Source organism: Plasmodium chabaudi (assembly GCF_900002335.3).
Source record: "Plasmodium chabaudi chabaudi strain AS genome assembly, chromosome: 1".
In the NCBI taxonomy this organism is placed as follows: Eukaryota; Apicomplexa; class Aconoidasida; order Haemosporida; family Plasmodiidae; genus Plasmodium; species Plasmodium chabaudi.
The window spans coordinates 253,899-272,410 of NC_030101.2; the positions used below are offsets into that span (position 1 = coordinate 253,899).

The 18,512-nt window shown below is 24.7% G+C and overlaps 4 protein-coding genes across 4 annotated transcripts; 2 read left to right on the top strand and 2 right to left on the bottom strand.

Annotated features, from left to right (window-relative positions):
- Positions 1-263: 263 nt before the first annotated feature.
- Positions 264-1,706, top strand: PCHAS_0106700 (4-hydroxybenzoate polyprenyltransferase, putative; the record flags this gene model as incomplete). The annotated part of the gene is made up of 1 exon (XM_016797850.1): positions 264-1,706. One exon carries the CDS (start codon positions 264-266, stop codon positions 1,704-1,706), a length of 1,443 nt encoding a protein of 480 aa, XP_016652990.1.
- A 289-nt stretch (positions 1,707-1,995) lies between these two features.
- PCHAS_0106800 (spindle assembly abnormal protein 6, putative) lies at positions 1,996-4,750 on the bottom strand (the record flags this gene model as incomplete). Its single annotated transcript, XM_016797857.1, has 5 exons — positions 1,996-2,048; positions 2,238-2,284; positions 2,424-2,538; positions 2,629-2,724; positions 2,815-4,750. The coding sequence occupies 5 exons, from the start codon at positions 4,748-4,750 to the stop codon at positions 1,996-1,998; spliced, it is 2,247 nt and encodes a 748-aa protein (XP_016652991.1).
- Positions 4,751-9,200: 4,450 nt separating this feature from the next.
- On the top strand, positions 9,201-15,530 carry PCHAS_0106900 (conserved Plasmodium protein, unknown function; the record flags this gene model as incomplete). The annotated part of the gene is made up of 1 exon (XM_732947.2): positions 9,201-15,530. One exon carries the CDS (start codon positions 9,201-9,203, stop codon positions 15,528-15,530), a length of 6,330 nt encoding a protein of 2,109 aa, XP_738040.2.
- Positions 15,531-16,359: 829 nt separating this feature from the next.
- PCHAS_0107000 (GTP-binding protein, putative) lies at positions 16,360-18,168 on the bottom strand (the record flags this gene model as incomplete). The annotated part of the gene is made up of 2 exons (XM_016797870.1): positions 16,360-16,615; positions 16,772-18,168. 2 exons carry the CDS (start codon positions 18,166-18,168, stop codon positions 16,360-16,362), a joined length of 1,653 nt encoding a protein of 550 aa, XP_016652992.1.
- Positions 18,169-18,512: the final 344 nt, after the last annotated feature.

Here is an 18,512-nt window from a genome sequence, read left to right on the forward strand (position 1 = left end):
GTATTCCCACAATCACATAAGAAAATATATTCACCAGGATACGCAATTTTAGATGGTTGACACAGTTTAAAATAAACTTTTTAGGGTTTGAAAAGTTCACAAAATTGAACCACACGTGAGAGCATAATAAGCCATGGGCCGTTTCTTCTAAAGGCTCGTCAAAGGATTGCGGAAAAAAAAGTAAAATACACTAACACGCTAGCATACGATAGCACACGCTAACATACCAACGGATAAGTAACCCAATTTTAAAGACAACATTAATGAAACGGCACATTAATTTAAGTAATTATAAATACGTGGACAAACAAAGAAAGGGATATAAACAAAATGAAAAAAAATCAAATTTCTATATGCCCAACTGTTTTTTCGCTAGTTACAAAAATGAAGTAAAGAATAGTCAAACCATTTATGAAAACAATTTTAAGCAAATAAAGATCTTGCCATATTTTGGGAAAATAAAAAATAAATTAGAATCCCCTCTGCAATTCGAACTTAGTGGGCAAAATGGAAATTCTAAAAAATGTATTAAGCCTACTTTGAAAAAAATAGAAAATATTGGAACCGCGTTGACAAGTAAAGTAAACGAGCCCAATTTGAAATCCTTGCATTTAGGGAAATTCCACTATTCGTCCAGTTTGAATGTTGATAGTGAAGAGAAAGGAAATGGAAAAAGAAACAATAAAAATAATAATTTCAAAGAAATAATTAAAAAAAATATGAATAGTTATATTATTTTTTCACGAATGCATATTCCAACTGGAACCTATTTGACTTTATATTCATCCTTGTGGGGATATCTATTGACATATGATGTTAGTAAATTATTTTTAGTAGACAATGAGATATGTACAAACGAAATAAATATAGATGAAGTAAAACATATTATTAAAAATTTATCTTTATTTATTTTTGGAGCATATAATAGTAGAACAGTTGGATGTATGATTAACGATTTTTTAGATAGAAAATATGATAAGCATGTTGAAAGAACAAAGAATCGACCATTAGCAGATGGATCGATATCTATTCCTCAAGCTTTAGTCTACATGTTTATACATTCATCTTTATCACTTATAACATTATTTCAATTTAGTAACGAAACAATATATACAGGCTTATTTACTTCTTTTTTTATTTTGACATATCCATTATTAAAAAGAATAACATACTATGCACAAGTATATTTATCCTTTACATTTAATCTAGGTTTTTTTATAACATCAAGTGTGAATATAAATATATTGGAAAATATAGGTCCCTTAATTATTAGCTTTATTCCGTTGTGTTATTTGACAATTATTTATGATACAATATATGCACATCAAGATAAAGCGGATGATATTAAATTAAAATTAAAATCGCTAGCTATCAAATGGGATAAAAATACTATAAAATATTCTAAAATATTAATTGTTAATATGATTTATTTACTTTATATATCAGCATATCTATTTGATTTGCATTATTCTTATTATGCATTCACAACATTTAATGTTGCTTATTTATATTATTTGATTAGTGGTGTATCATTAGATGATAAAGACAAATGTATGAACTTTTTCAAAAAATCGAAAAGTATTCTATTCCTCTTTTTTCTAGCTTCTTTAACTGCAAAAATGTTTGAAGCTTTGGAGAAACGGAATGATAAAGGGGGCCCAACTGAAGTGGAAAACAAAAATACCGATCGAACACTGTTATTTTGATCGTTCAAAACACAAAGTAGTAGTGTATATTCCCTTTGCGCGTGCAGAGAACAGGCAATGTGGTAATAGACGGTATGCCGAAGCGAGATGACCATTTCAGTACATACTTGGCGAGCTTGAATAAGATTATCAAATTTCGAATAAGTTTAAAACAAAAACAAATAATAGGGAGGAAACAGAGGGAAAGTAAAATGTTTTTGAAATAAAACGAGGATAAGGCAATGCAAATATAATAAACACACGAACAATCTATGTAAATTTAAAAAAAAAAAAAAAACTGTCTTTGAAACTAAATTCCTGGAGGAATAAATTTCACAGGCTTATTATACCTATCATTAATGTCTACAAAATTTGAGCGAAATAAAAATTTTCATCAAAAAATGGATATTCTACAAATTTGTATTTTTTTATTTTCTAATTAATTAATTAATTTTTTTAATTTGTTTGTTCATTTCTTTAATTAGTTGATATACTTTTTTTGAATTAACTATTTTGTACAACAGCTAGCTAATTTCTTTTTAATATACTTACCAAGCGCATCGATTTTTCCGGTTATTAAATTCAAGTTGGTTATATTGCTGTGTGCATATATGATAAAGGGAAAATAATATCACAACATTATAATGTTATCAATGCATGGTGATACTTTTAATACGGCTACAATAATATAATCATAGGTATAAAATAGGCTCATCGTTGTTATTGCATTTGGTTTACCTGTCTGGAGTGTATGTTGGTGTGTAACCCATTCCTGAGGAATTCTTTAAATTCGCTTTTAACTTTGTAAATAAATCCTTGTCTAGAAGGTTTGTATCCACTTGAAAGTTTGAGCCTGCGGGGTTAGAGGTGGGATAGAGTAACGAAACAAAGCATGTCATTGATAAAGTATGGTGAAAATGGCATATTTTTGGGGTAGCAATACCTGTCGAAATAGTAGGAGAACCACCGATGTTGTTCATCTTTACTGAATATATGTCCAGGTTACTATTTGCAACTTCTTTATTTAGTCGGAAATTAACTGAAAACGAAGTTAACAAAGAGAAAGAACGAAATATGATAGTGAAAAGAGTAGGCATCAGAGGAAGCATATCCATAATTGAATGCTTACCTTCACGAGATATGTTCAAATCTTTAACAAGTTCATCATTCTTTCTTTGTAAGGTATCTACTTCCCTTCGTAGATTATCTTCCGATGTTTCTTTTTCAGATAATTTATTTTGTGTTTCGGCTAGCTGGGCCTGAATTTTAGCTATTTCGATCATATTTTGGGAATGATTTTTTTCAAGATTATTATATTCTGTAGTTTTATTTTTTAACTTATCTTTAATTTTTTTTAATTGTGTTTGTAATTTTGTAATAATATCATTGCCTTTATTAATTTCGTCTATAGCTATATTTATTTCTTTTTCTAATTTTCCATTTCTGTCTTTATATTTTTTTAATTCTAATTCAAGATTGTTGTTATTTATTTTTATACTTTCATAACTTGAATTATTTGATATATTATTTTCACATTCTTTTTCATATTTTGTTTTTAAATTATTTAATTCGATAGTAAAATAATTATTGTCTTTTTCTAGTTTACACTTTTCACATTCTATATTTTCTTTTTCTTTTGTTAATTTTGATAAATAATCATTTTTTTCTTTTATTTCATTTATTAATTTATTTACTTTATTATTTAAACGAATTATATTTTCTTCGTTATTTTGATTTATCTCACTATATTCATTACATTTTTTTTTTAAACTTTCAAGATCCATTTTTAGTTCGTTTTTTTCTAAAATAAACATTTCATCTTTTCTCTCAATAATTTTTTGATGTTCTTCTTTTAAATTTTGTATTTCATTATTTAAGGTATGATTGAAATTGCATTTTATATTTTTTATTTTCATATCCATATTTTCTATCGTTTTTTCTAACGCTTTTATTTCTATACAACTATTATTATTATTAATTATTTCTTCGTTTAATTTTTTAATTACATGATCACTATATTCTTTTACATACTTTATATTATTACACAGATATTTTATAACATTTTCATTATCTGCTTTTTTTAAAACTAAAGATAGATGTGTTAATTCTTTGAACTGATTTATTTCTACTAGGTTCAGTACACCCTTTTCCTGTGTACCCTCATTAGATGTGCTGCTACTAAATTTATTATCATTATGATTGTTAATATAGTTGGAAATATATCCATCTCGTCCATATCCTTTTGTATTAACATCCTTTATATTATTTTCGATTATAAAAACTGCATTTAAACGTTGATCTTCTATATCATCACATTGCTCATTTTCGAGCACACATTCTTCCAATAAATCTATAAATTTAAATGGAAATAAATTAAAATTGATAACTAATTTTTGTTCTTTCTTTATATTTTCATAATTTTCTTCAAACAAATCTAAATAATAAAAAAAAGATTCGTTTTTTTCATCACTTAATTCTAATCTCATATATTGTTTCCCCATATTATTTTTTAAAGTATTAATTTTTACAACTAACGTTGTTATATAATCATTAATATTATTTCCTTTTATATGAAATTTTATTTTTTTACAATATAGCAATCCATTTTTATCATAAGTATTGTAAATATAACTCATGTCTAGACTATTACACAATTTTAAATTTGATACGTTTTGATTTAGGCAAATATTTCTGCTTTGATTTCTATTCCCTCCTTTACCACATTCAACAATTGTTAATACATCATCTGAATTTCTATTTCGATTTATTATTCCACTTTTTTCACCAACACTTATATCGTCATAGTTATTTTTTACCATACCCTGTACATAATCAATTTCTACAACATTTATATTTCCAGTATAAAGGGGTTTAATCCCACTAATACTACTACTGTCGTTAATATTGTTAATATTTTTTGTTTTATTTATGATGCAATCTCTTTTTTCGTTAGTGTCTCCATAGTTGTATATGCTTTCGATACAATTGCTTGCAACACATTTGCTCATATCCAAATTGTCAACATTTGAAAAAGAGTATTCGATATAATTATGCGTTGAATTCATTATTTTGATCAAGCTATTATTATCTCTTTCATTATTTCGTTTACTTTATTTTACGCGAATATTATATCGACATATATGATTTTCTTTTCTAATTACTGTTTAACTTATTCTACATATATATTTATTAAAATTATATAGCTAATAACGTTTTTTATAAAAGTTTTCCCGTAGTTTGGAGTGCAACATATATAGATATGTTTATTCTTACGGTTTATGCTAGCACTCAAACGGGTAGAAAAATGCATTACATATGCTTCTCTATACGCACACGTGCATATATTTATTTACTTATTTACTTGCTCGTTTGCATGTTTGCATGCCTACGCTACCACTTTGGCGTCTTTATATACCGCCCAATTATTTCTCTTAAAAATGATCGAAAAAATTAACAATAAATTAAAAGAGTTATATTAACAAATAGTAATTTATACCGTGGCCAACTGCCTTTCATGCAATAGGCTTATGAGGCGGTACATAAAAAAAAATATATATGTTATATAGAGTGAACATCAAACTGCACACACAATTTTTGTATCGTTTTTGTGTTATTTTCCTATTATTTTCGCATATTTTATGAGCATTTACAATTTTTAATGATTAGAAAGAATTTATAACTGAACTCACGAAAAATAAATTAATTATCCCGTTCTATGGAAGGATATAAAATTAAAGAGAGAAAAAAAGAAATATTCACAAACAAGCGTATTACGCTTATATAGTACCTTTGGAACACGCACATATAGATATTATATATGAAATTGCGTCTTAGTCGTATATATAAATCAGGAGGACCCTTAAAAGTGTGCATTTTGAATATGCTTAGCATATGTATAGATATTGATGTATGTAATATAATATAACGTACATATATTTTTTGCTCCTTTTTTAAAAAAGAATTTAATTAGAAAGAATATAGGATCCCAAAAATATTTAACTTAAAAAATATATATAACCTTCATATGTAGAGAGACACACATAAATTAATATATGTGTAGAAATTCTTTATAAGAAAATATTCATAGTATGAAGAATAAGAATCGGAAAAATCCACAACATACAATAAATTCCTTAAAAGGAAGCATATTTGTATATAGATATTTTTTTCATTTTAAAGAGTGAAAAAAATTATAATTTTTGCACTAAAATTTATTTTTTTCTCTTAACAGCTTTAAAAATATAGTACCTTTTTTAATATTAATTATAGAATATGTGTAATATCACTCAAAGTGCTTGATAACGTTATACATGTTAGTGTGTATGGATATATACACCATGATATCCTATGCACACTCAAAAGGTTGTTAATAAAATTATACCTATATATATTAAATTTAAGGGGAGATAGAAATAAAAAATATTCCTTGTTAATGTAAAAAGTGATTTATTATTTGGTGTGTATAAGTGTGTGCAGGATGTTTTTTTTTTTTTTTTTTATTTGAATTAAAAATGGTGACTAGCTAAATAACCTCTACATTGCAATTTCATTTAAAAAGCTACTTTTTTTTATTCTATTTAAATAAAAAAAATTAAATGGAATAAAATTAGCTAATTAAAAAAATAAGCATTTAATTTTTCCTACTATATAATAACATAAGAGATATATCACAATATAATATATTGTATGTGGTAAGAAAATAACGGAGAGTATATTTCTCCATTTTTTATTTAGTGATGTGTGTAAAAAAAAATATGAAAATGCAAAAAAAAAAAATGTTTAATAAAAAGCTATTTTTATGAATACGGAATAAAAAAAATATATATAATATTTTCTTTTAGTTATTTCATATTTTTTGTGTGTGTGCATGTGTTAAGTTTTGCAATATTTGTGTATAAGAGATATTAGATTTAATTCTCTTAAATAAATAATAATGCAAATTATTTAAATATAATTATATGCCCCGATTGTTTTTATTTTTGATCACATATTATAACTAATTTATATATATATATAATACATATAATATATATAATATATATAATATAAATATACGCATACTGAAAACGAAATAAAAATATAAAGAGAATACACACATACATTATTCATTTAACCATATTACATATGTATTACCAAGTTACGTATTATTCTTCAATCATTTACTCAATTATTTTTTTTTATCAAATATATTCATGTAATTATTTATTTACTCGTGTTATATAAATATATATATACATACGCATATCTTTTATCGGAGTATTACATTGGTTTAAGCATATACCAAGACGCATATAATATATATATGGCATACGAAAAATAAATACATTATTGCTAAGCTTTAGCATATGCAAACCTGTGCGTATAATTATAATAAGATACATATACGTATTCTTATTTTGCACTAAGACTTTACCATTGTTCCATTTTTCCATTTTTCCGTATTCCTTTTCTTGAGATGATTAACGAGCATGACAATTTACATATATATAAGTATATGCTCTAATCTCTTGTACTAATTAAATATGCGTTCTTTTTATTGAAAAGATTTGTAATACTTACATTTGTTGCTTTGGCTTGTTTTTGTATTTTTGTTGCATACAATTTTGGAAATAAATATTTTTATTCCCAAATATTTTATTATTATTTTTTTTTTGTATCTTTCATAAGCATACGTATATATCTTTTATTATGCCTGCATACACTTATTTAATAATATTTATACATACATATATATATAAATATACATGCGTATTTATGTATCCATTTTTAATATCTTGATGTTTATCATCACTTTTTTTTGTATATCACCACGTGATACGTTGGCTTAATATATACCCTTTTAATGTTTATGTCTTTTTTATTTTTTTCGTATATTTTTTCCTATGTTGATTCATTTTTTGGTATACTTTATCAACATAGATACCAGTTAATTATGACCACGGCTTTTAGTTATCCTTATGGGAATAGCTAGTGGTGTAGGTATATATGTATATATGCATTTATGACCTTATTTTCATATATTAACTTTTTTTTTTTTTTTTAAATCAACAAATTTATATAATATTAGAAAATACTAATATTATATTAATAATTTATCGTAGGATGTATATAAAAGAACTTATTAAAGCAGTTCAATGCATTAACTATATATTGTTTTAAAATTGCAATGTAATAGTATGTGAACGTATGCTTGCATATATAAATATATTTATACATAATCATGCTTATATGCATATATATATACTGTGCTGAATGTACATATATATGCTTATTTATTCATATTTACATATGTTTAATCCGTTTTAATTAAAAAGCAAAAGACATTTATTACTTATCATGTTGTTTATGTGTATTCAATACAATAAAGAGAAAATTCACAAAAATGCGCATAAAAAATAAAACTATATTTAAATATTATATATATAGATATTTATTCTTATAAGTGTGCAAAAAATATAATATTTTTTTATCGTTTTTTTTTTGTCTTGTTTTAGTAAGACTTTTCCTTTTTCACTTGTTTTTTATATAAAATTTAAAGTGTGTATTAAAAATGAAAACTATAACATATAACATTTTAATATCACTATTTTATATGCATTTTATATATTCTATTATTTGTTTCGTAGATAGCTATTTATTACGCATATATAAATATGTATAAAAATTTTGCATGTTTTTGTTACACATTTATACTTGCATATATTTAAAAAATCCGAGAAGATATTAATACATATATATGTTGTATATATTTTTATTATGTTCAGTATTATTAACGAGTATTTGTGTGCATTACGTTAATATAATATTAATGAATAATAATGCAAAAAAAAAATTGAAAAAAATTCAAAGAGAAAATATTACCTATCTATAAACATGCTTATCTAAATAATTTAATTTTTAAGAGAATATTAAATTGTTTTTGTGTTGTCTCTTACATTTTTATTTTTTATAACCATCTTATTTATATTTTCATAATTGTTAAACGCTATATGCTAAAATTTTGGCAACATTTCGTTAGCACTTATGCATATATATGTTACCATTTTATGTTTCATATGTAAATGTGTGAATATATATATGCTGCATCATTTTATTTCGCATGTTTTATGTTTTACATTGTTACTACATTCATGTAATATTGTTTTAGACCGAATTAACACACAACAATTGATGGAAATGATCATCAAGATATATACAATTGTTTTTAGTAACGTCTATCTCATTTTTTATGTTTTTTTTTTGTATCCTAAATGAATTGGCATAAGTATATGCAAAATTTCTACAAATTCATTAGCATATCATATATATAATTGTATATGTTATGCATTTATATACATTGCTATAAAAGCAACTTTTTTCATATTTTTATATTGTTTTCGTATCGATGTAAAAAAATAAAAATAACCAAAAAAAATTTATTATACATATCTAGTGCAACATATTTATATATAATTGTTGCATATTGAAAAAAAAAAAATATATTTTTGTCAGAACACAAGATTAAAGAATAAAGACATGGATTACAAAGTGAATCAAAAAGAATCATGCGATAAATATCTCATACAATACAACGAAAATAATGAAGATTCATATATAATTGAGAATTATAATAAATATAAGAAGTTGTCTCGATTTAACGAGACTGATATTAATTGCTATTCAAAAAATAATAGCTGTGATAATATGCATATGACAGCAAACAAATTTAATAATAAAAAAGGAACATCGATTATTGGGAATGTTTATCAAAATTTTAATGTACATAATAATTATAATGGAAATTTAGATAAAAAAAATGAATTTGAAATTAGTAAGAAAGGATCCTATTTGTTACGAAATGATATTGATAATAAAAATGGCATTTCTTATAAATACAGCAATAATAACAAAACAAATTGCTATGATATCTCACAAAAAGATGCAAATATAATTAACAATGGCACAATCATAACACAAAATGAATATCAAATTGAGAACAAGCAAAACGAAAATATAAATTATACAAATATGGGTCAAAATAAAAACAAAAAACAATGTATACTAGTTAGCGAACTACCTAATCGAAATTTGGATAATAATTTAGAAAATCGAACACCAAAAGAGATAGCTAATTTTCCTTATGAAAAAAATAGCATTAACATGAATAATGGTTCAAGAAATGGGTACACAAATAATAATGCAAATTTTGCAAATAAAGAAGCACATAATAATATAGGACAGTCTGATAAATATAAACATATAAATAAAAAGACATATCGTTCTATGAATCCATTGAGTGAAATATTTACAAATGCTATATATTCAACCATGCAGAATAATTCTATGAATAAAACCAAAGAAATGAAAAAAGAATGTGTTACTACCAAACCAGATTACGAAACGAATGAGAAAACGCCTAGCACTAACACTAACACTAGCTTGGGTAAGTATGAAAATAATTATAATACTTCCCTTAGTGCACATAATAATAACACAAATAATGAGAATGCTATAAATAAGAATACAAAAATAAAAAACATTTATAAAGGGCAAAGTTACGATGATTACAGTAATAGAAATCGAATTGTATCGGGATCTGATACTCGAAAAATAAACTATGAAAATTTTCAAAAAAAAAAAATTTATAATAATATGAATAAAGAAAATATAGCTTATTCAAAAAATGATCCAAATATTATTAGTAGTATCCATAAAATGCCAACGATGGTAAATTCAGAGAATGAAGAAGATGGGACCAACTTATTTTACAAACAAAAAATAAATACAAAACTCCAAAAAAATGAAACAATAAAAATGGATTCTAAAAAATATAAGGGACAAAATTATATAAGTAGAAAATATAATGAAAATAGATTCGTTAGTGCAATTCCAATGCAGAAAGGAAATGTGTCTAAGAATTTTTCTGGTGTTGGGACAGGATATACTAGTATATACAACGAAAATATAAATAATGCTAATAATAGTGGAGGATATAAGCATAATGATATATACAAGAAAATGATTAACAATTACAATAATTATGGTTCGACTCATAATAATTATAATTTATTTCGATCCTTTGATGGAAAGGATAGACATGAAAAAAGTAGCTTAAAAAACCAGAACAGCAAATTTATTAATATTACTGCAAATACAAAATCGGTTGAAAATTTAAATCAATCTTTTAATTTAAAAAAAAAATCAAAAAAAAATAAATTGGGAAAGAGCCAAAATAATAACAAAAATAGTAATGACAATAGTACCAAAACACCAAAACAGGAAGAAGGATCAGCAACAGAAGCAAACAATAAGAAGAACAACAACAATAGCATTAATAATATTGATAAAGCTAATAGTAATGATAATGGAAATGGCAGTAAAAAGAAAAATGCAAATAAGCATTTTAGTACAAACTTATGTAATGCATGTCTAAATGTTGATGATGATGTTTATATTAAACAGATTAAAGAAATAATTGATAGAGACATAGATTTGTCAGAGGAAGATAGTAAAATAATATCTGATCTAAAGACAAATAATATTTTAAACTCTTACATTTTTAAAAGTATGAATTCTTTAGAGAATTTTAGAAAAGGTGGACTAACATGGGTAGTATATCCAAATGATTTGAATTCACAAAATGATAATAGTAGTAGCAATAATTTAGTATCCCAATCTAACGATATTTCTGGTGTTGAAAATGGTTCTGAAAATGTTGGACTTCGTTTAAAAAATTCGAAACATACAACAATAAATTACGATAAATTAGAGAAGGATAAAGAAAATAATAATGGTAATTTAAATGGTAGTAATGAAATTGAATTTCCATATGCAGATTTAATAAAAGATAATATGTTTTATAATGATAAATATATAATAGAACCTCTTATAGAGAATACATGGTTAAAACGGGTTCTATTAATAATTAAGAAAGAATCGCTAGATATAGATGCATTTGTATTTAAATTGAAATACTATTTTTATAAATCTGTTATTTTTTTATATCAAGAAGGTATTAAAGCATATTTAGGAGATGTAGCAAATCAAATGAAAATTTATATTAAATATAATTTCTGGTCTGCTTCTGAAATAGCTTTTATTTTATTACAATTAACAAAAATATGTAATCTAAAAATAGAAGTAAGAATAAAAGGAGAAATTGGATGTGTAATATATCTAAATGAAGAGCCTCCAAATTTTAAAGGATTTGTTGATAGTCATACTTTGAATAATATATTTACTAAAAGGGACTGGATGTTGCTAAATGAATTTGCAATCCAAATGATGAGGTATCAATCTAGCGAAGAATCTAACGAGAATTGTAATTGTCCATCCAATAAAAATATGAATTCTCAAAATGAGATATCAGAAATATTATGTTTAGAAGAATTAGAAAAAGATCTTGAATCTGTTTTTAGTCCCGATTTAAATCAATTGATTTGTGATGAAAATAGCAAAGAAAAAGAGGGCACATCTACGGCCGTTCTACAGTTTAAGGAAAACCCAGAAACAGATTCTAAGCCAACGTCTACTTCCACATCTGGCAATGACTCTGCAGCCATTGCTACAGCAGATAAAAATGCTAGTGTAGAAACGAGTACGTGCATATTTTGTTCTTCGTCTAATAAGAAAATGAAATCCTACATGTTCAATGGTGGTAGATATGCATTTGCTGCTAAATTGAAAGAAAAAATAAATGAATTTAAATTTAAAAGGTTAGGAGATATTATACATTTAGTTCAGTTGGCAATACATAAAGGGATTTTTGTATATTCTCAACGTATTTTATTACCAGTATCTGCGTGTGAAAAAAGTGCTGATGAATTATATCCAAAAATAAAAAGTTATAATTATGAAATTTGTAAAACTATAAATGAAGTTATGAATATTATTTCATTATTAGTTGATCATAGACCAAATGGTTTAGTGCTTGCGCAACTAAAACAGCAATTTATTCTTCAATATAAAAAAGAATTAAATAGTTTACACTTTGGATATAAAAAATTACAGAACCTACTTTTGTCTGATCCTTTTAATAGATATTACAAACTTTATATTCCTAACGCGAATTTACATCGAACTCATATTCAGCATCGAAAATATCAAACCCCTGAGAATTGCAAAATATTTAAAAAGGAGCCTGATGGCCATTTCCCGCATCTTAAATTTATTGAAGACAACGATTTTTATTACCACTATCATTCAGGGTCTTCAGATGTTGAGGACCAAGACGAAACAGAGTGTGGAGAACTGGAAAATGCAGAAAAGGAAGAGAAGGAAGAGAAAGAAGAAAAAGAAGAGGTGGATGAAGCAGGCAAAAATAGCTTAGTTTCGAACAAAAAAAAGAAAAGAATAAGTGTAAAAGTTGAGCTGAAATACAAAAATATAAATAAGTTACCTTTTTTTATACAAGAAAGTATAAGAACGATATTTGAGCTTAATGAAATGGGGAATAGTGAGAAAGAAAATGAACTAAATGAAGATATGCGTTTAATTTGGGTTTCCATAAATAAAATAAAACAGGAAGAAAACAAGGACAATGATGATAAACCAGAGGAAGAGAAACAATGCGATACTCAAAAAAATGAAAATAATAGAATAGATAATAATATTATTAAGAGAAATAATTTAGTTAACTATATATATCATATAGATTTTGATACAGAAAGTAATAATGCATATATAATTTTATTTAAAAAAATAAAAAATATATTTAATACGTTCTATCCAAATAATGAAACTGATGATGACATAGACAAGAGTAATAATAGTTGCAAGGATGAAGAAGACATAGAAGAAAAATGGAATGATGCCAAATATAATATATGGAATTTTTTTTATAATAAAAAAATAAATGATTATTTCGAGATAAATAGCACAATTTATGTTTCTCCACTTTTGAATATTTATTCATTGATTAAAAAATATAAAATGAAAAAAAAAATCAAAGAAACCCTTTATGCTGAAAATAGCCAAAAATATATAGAGGATATAAATATTGATAATGAACAATTTACTACTGCATCAACAGATAATAATAATCAGGATGTATCTAATTATAAATATCAGAATAATTTTGCATCTTTTGAAGATAGTAAACATATTTTATTAAATGATCAAATTGAACATTCGAATTTTGTCGACACAAACTCGAATACTCAGGTTGATAATAAATATAATTTAGAAGCAGCTAAATTGGAAAAAACAGTTAATCAAAATAGTTCTACTAATAATTATGATGACAAAAATCAACAGTATTATAGCTATAACAATGTAAATAAATCTGATAATTTTATTTGCCAAGAAAGGAATGTACCCGCTTCTAATTTGGGTTCTTATGGTAGTATAGATGCAAAACTTAACAATAGCAATGCTAATAGTAGTCTAGTTAGTTGTGTTAGTAAATTAGCCAATACATATAATCAAAAAGTTGTTAATAAATATTATAAAAATGAAAAAGAAGAAACTTTTAATGTGCTTAAAAAGAATTATATTAAATCGGTGATAGAAGAAAACTATAATTATTTAGTTCAAAATAAGGATGCTATTTATAATGAGCATATGAACAATTCATTACATTTTGGTGCCATTGATAAGGGATCACAGAATGTGGCAATAAATGTGCCTAATAATATGAAGAACAAACTTAATACCTTTGAAATGATGTTAAATATGAACAGTAGCAATAATACCTTTTATAATAATAGCAAGATCGAGATCAATAATTTAGTGCACCATGATAAAAGTGATAAAAATATTTATTTCGATACCCAACAAATGGATGACGTAGTAAATTCGAGCTTATATAACAAAGGTAGTGGAAGCAGTGATGACCTTCTTTTGGATCATCTGCGCAATGAAATGTGTTACAAAAAAGGTGGCAAAGCAAATGTTGTGCTTGGAAAAGAAGATAAAATTCAAAATGATTTTAAAAAATATATAGAAGAATTAAATGAATATGAACATGGAAATAATATTAACATGAAATATTTAAATAAAAATATCGATATAAAACTTAGTGAAATTAAAAATAGAGACAATTTTACAGATAGCTATTATGGTGAAGAGGATGTAAATTATTCTGATGATTTATATAACGGAGATGATGTAATTAATTGTATTCATAATAATGGCTATTTTAGTATTGACGACCCAGATGATAGTAATATGGACCCAAGCTATGAAAATTTATATAGCATTGGAGATAGTAATTTTATGAACAATCCAGATTTTTCTTCATTCTTTATGAACAAAATGGATGGTGCAATTCATATGAGCAATGATAGTAATAATAATTTAGATACTGATTCTCATTGTTTTAAAAAAGTTAGTCTTATAAATAGTGGCATGAATGGAATCGAAGAAAACAACCATAATAGCAATTCTACAACTACAACGACTAACACTATCGATGTGACTAAAAATAAAATGCTCATCAATAATAATGAAAAAAATAATTTAATCACAGAATGTGATGCTAACACATTTCAGAACAGCCACTATTTAGATAACAGAATACATAATTATTATGATGACACCAACGAAAATACAAAAGTAAATAAACCCATGTTTTTTGAATATGAGAAAAATTCTAATTTATATCCGAAAACAGGATATTTTAATAATATATACACTAATAATGCAAATATTAAAAGTGGAGATATATGGAACCATAAATCTGTATCAAGTACAAACTTATCTTTATTAAATAATGGCATATGTAATGACAAAATGAATAGCTTTTCTTTTTACTCAAATAATATAGCACCCCCACAAAATATTGCGAGAAATCATAACCGTTTTAATAATATAAATAATTCAAAAGAATATATCGATTTTCTCTCATATAAAAATGTGCCCAATTAAATAGAAATTGAAAAAATGCAAAGAAATAAAAAGGATTTCAATTTATTAAGTGGTAGCCAAAATGAGACACTCTTTCTCCTAAAAAATTATGCACATTTAAATAGCTAATTTAAAAAAAGAATAGGCTTGTCCATAGTTCAATAAAACTAAAACACATAGTTAATAATAAAAGGAATAGAAATTATACAACATCCATTTTAAACAAAAGAACTTTAGTAAGCAATGCCGACGATTCTTATCGTAACATTCTTGATATGTATCAATGAAATTTAAAAAAAAATATCACAAAAAAACAAACATATTTTAAAACTTCAGGAAATAATAATTATTTACTGAGCAAAACAAATATGAAAAAATTGTGCAAAATTAAAAATATTTATTCGTAAAAATATACAAAGTGCCAAATTAATACAACCAAGTATATATCTCAAAATTTGTATATGATATATTTTCCATCAAATAAAATAATATAAAATATGTAAGATTTTCGAATTTTGTCAAAAATTGTATATTCCCACATTACACTATTTTAATAATTTGTGATAAAAAATACTGTAAGTGTTTCGTATTATATTTTTTTTTAGTACAGTTATAGAACTATTCATAATATAGAGAATTTAATTTGTTTTTTTTTGTGGCGAAATATATTATTGTTTTTGTTCATAAATATACTAATTTTTATAATAAAAACCTGACCTGTTCATGCGATTTTGACATAATTTTTCATTTACTAGCCAAAATTGTTTATGTTGTTCATAAAATTTCATGTACAAATGTGTGCAATTATATAAAGCTAACTATTTATAGTGCATGGTATTTTACATTATTTTTATAAACTTGAAAAAAAACTATCATTATGCTTTAATTTTTGCACAGAATTCCTTAGACAATTAACAAATTCTGTTATTCCCATTCCATATTTTGCACTGACAAAAAAAATGGGAGCATTATTATCATAATTTTTTATTTCCTTATAAGCTTCCTCCACTTTATTCATTTTTTCTTTGAAATTTAAATCACATTTGTTTATAACAACAATGTAAGGCTTTTGATATATATTCTCGTCTTTCCTCTTTAATTCTTCCCTGCAAAGGATGAAAAAGGATACAGTGAAAAAAATGCATAAAAAATTATTAAATTGTGAAAAAAAACTTTCCTATTTTGTGTAATTATTTATATTTTTGCATTATATGGGGATACTCCCAATATGTAGCTCCCTAATTTTGCAAAAATATAAGTACCTGATATTGCGAAATTGGGAAACGATATCCATGTTGGCATCGAGAATTATTACAAGAAGATGAGTTAACTCCATGTATTTCATAAAATTTGGATTAATATTAAAATTTATATTATTTCTCTTGTCATTTTGAGAAGTTTCACTTTTTTCACTAAAAAAATCTGCTACCGATATTTGGTAATTGTCTTTAAAAAATATTTTTTTCAATATGTATAAATTATTAACAGTGTGAATTTGATGGGTAATTAAAGATAAGAGAGTTGATTTCCCAACCCCATCATATCCTATAAAACATATATCACTAATACATTTATATACAACACGTATATAATTAATATCACCACTTTGTCCTTTTTCAAATGAAAATGTATTTTGCATATTATTCCCTTTACCACCCATTCCTCCTTTTGATAGTAAAATACAATTATTAGTTTCACACAAAAGTCCAATATATGTTTCTTTTCTTACACTTTGATCCATAGTTTTTATTTGTTTTAAAATATGTTGATTTCTTTTAAGATAAACAGGATCTTCTTTTTTTATAATATTATAAACATTTTCTTCATAATTCGATTTATAATCAATTAAATTATTATCTTTTTTTTCACATAAATTTTCGTTTATTGTATTTTCTAATTTTATGGTGTTATCTAAATTGGTTGTGGAATCTTTATGGCTAGCCACTTCATTCTCATCAGACAAATCATTTCCATTTATGTTGTCCTTATCATTTTTATCTGGTAATATTTTATACACATGACAAACTTTGTTTAAGTATAAAAAAATGTTGGTACCGTTTTTTCCTCTCAATTGATTTGCTTTTCCTTTCCCTCCATTTGTAGCTAATATAGCACAAGGTAACTCTGATAAATTGTTAATAAAAATATATTTATTTTGATCATCATTTTTTTTATTTCCAACATTTTTATGATTAATATTTCCTTTAACAGATGAATAGCATAAGTAAATACTTCCACCATCACCCCCTTTCCCTCCATTAGGTATTCCTAAATTTCCAAAAACTTTTCTTTTAAATTTTTTAAAACTAAAAGCACCATCTCCTCCTGCTCCACTTTCACATTTTATTATTCTTTCACTCTCATAAAAAATGGATTTACTCCTATTAAATTTTATCAAATTATTTTGGAATTTTATTAAATCCCCTTTATGGCCTATATTTTCACACACATGTGTACTATTGTTGTCATCCTCATTTTCATTTTTTTTATTTCTCTTTCCATTTTTATTATGTCCATAAGTTTTAATATCTTGTTTATTTTCTTTATCAACAATTTTTATGCTATAAAAAAAAATACTTTTGGGAAAAATTCTACCTCCACATAAAATACTATTATTTTTTAATATTGTTTCATTTATTTTTTTAAATTTATTAATCATTTCAAAACGAGGTAGCTTTTCAGCATATACAAAAATGAGAAACACAATTTGGTTGTGTATTTTCCCCTATTATACCATCTATATATAGTGATAAATCAAGATATGCTTTTTATAGTATATGTAAAAGTAATGGGCATATTCATATAATCTTTCTCTTTTTCAAAAATCTTTTTGTAAATTTATTGGATGGTGTAACACTAAGAAAGTGATGACAACAAAATTATGTCACTGACATAATTTTTATGGAAAATTTGAAAAAAAAAAAAAAAAAAAAGCTACAAATTAAGCTAGCTAAATTTTAATTTTAGCTAGTTCCCATAAAAATAAAATTAAGAAATACTAAT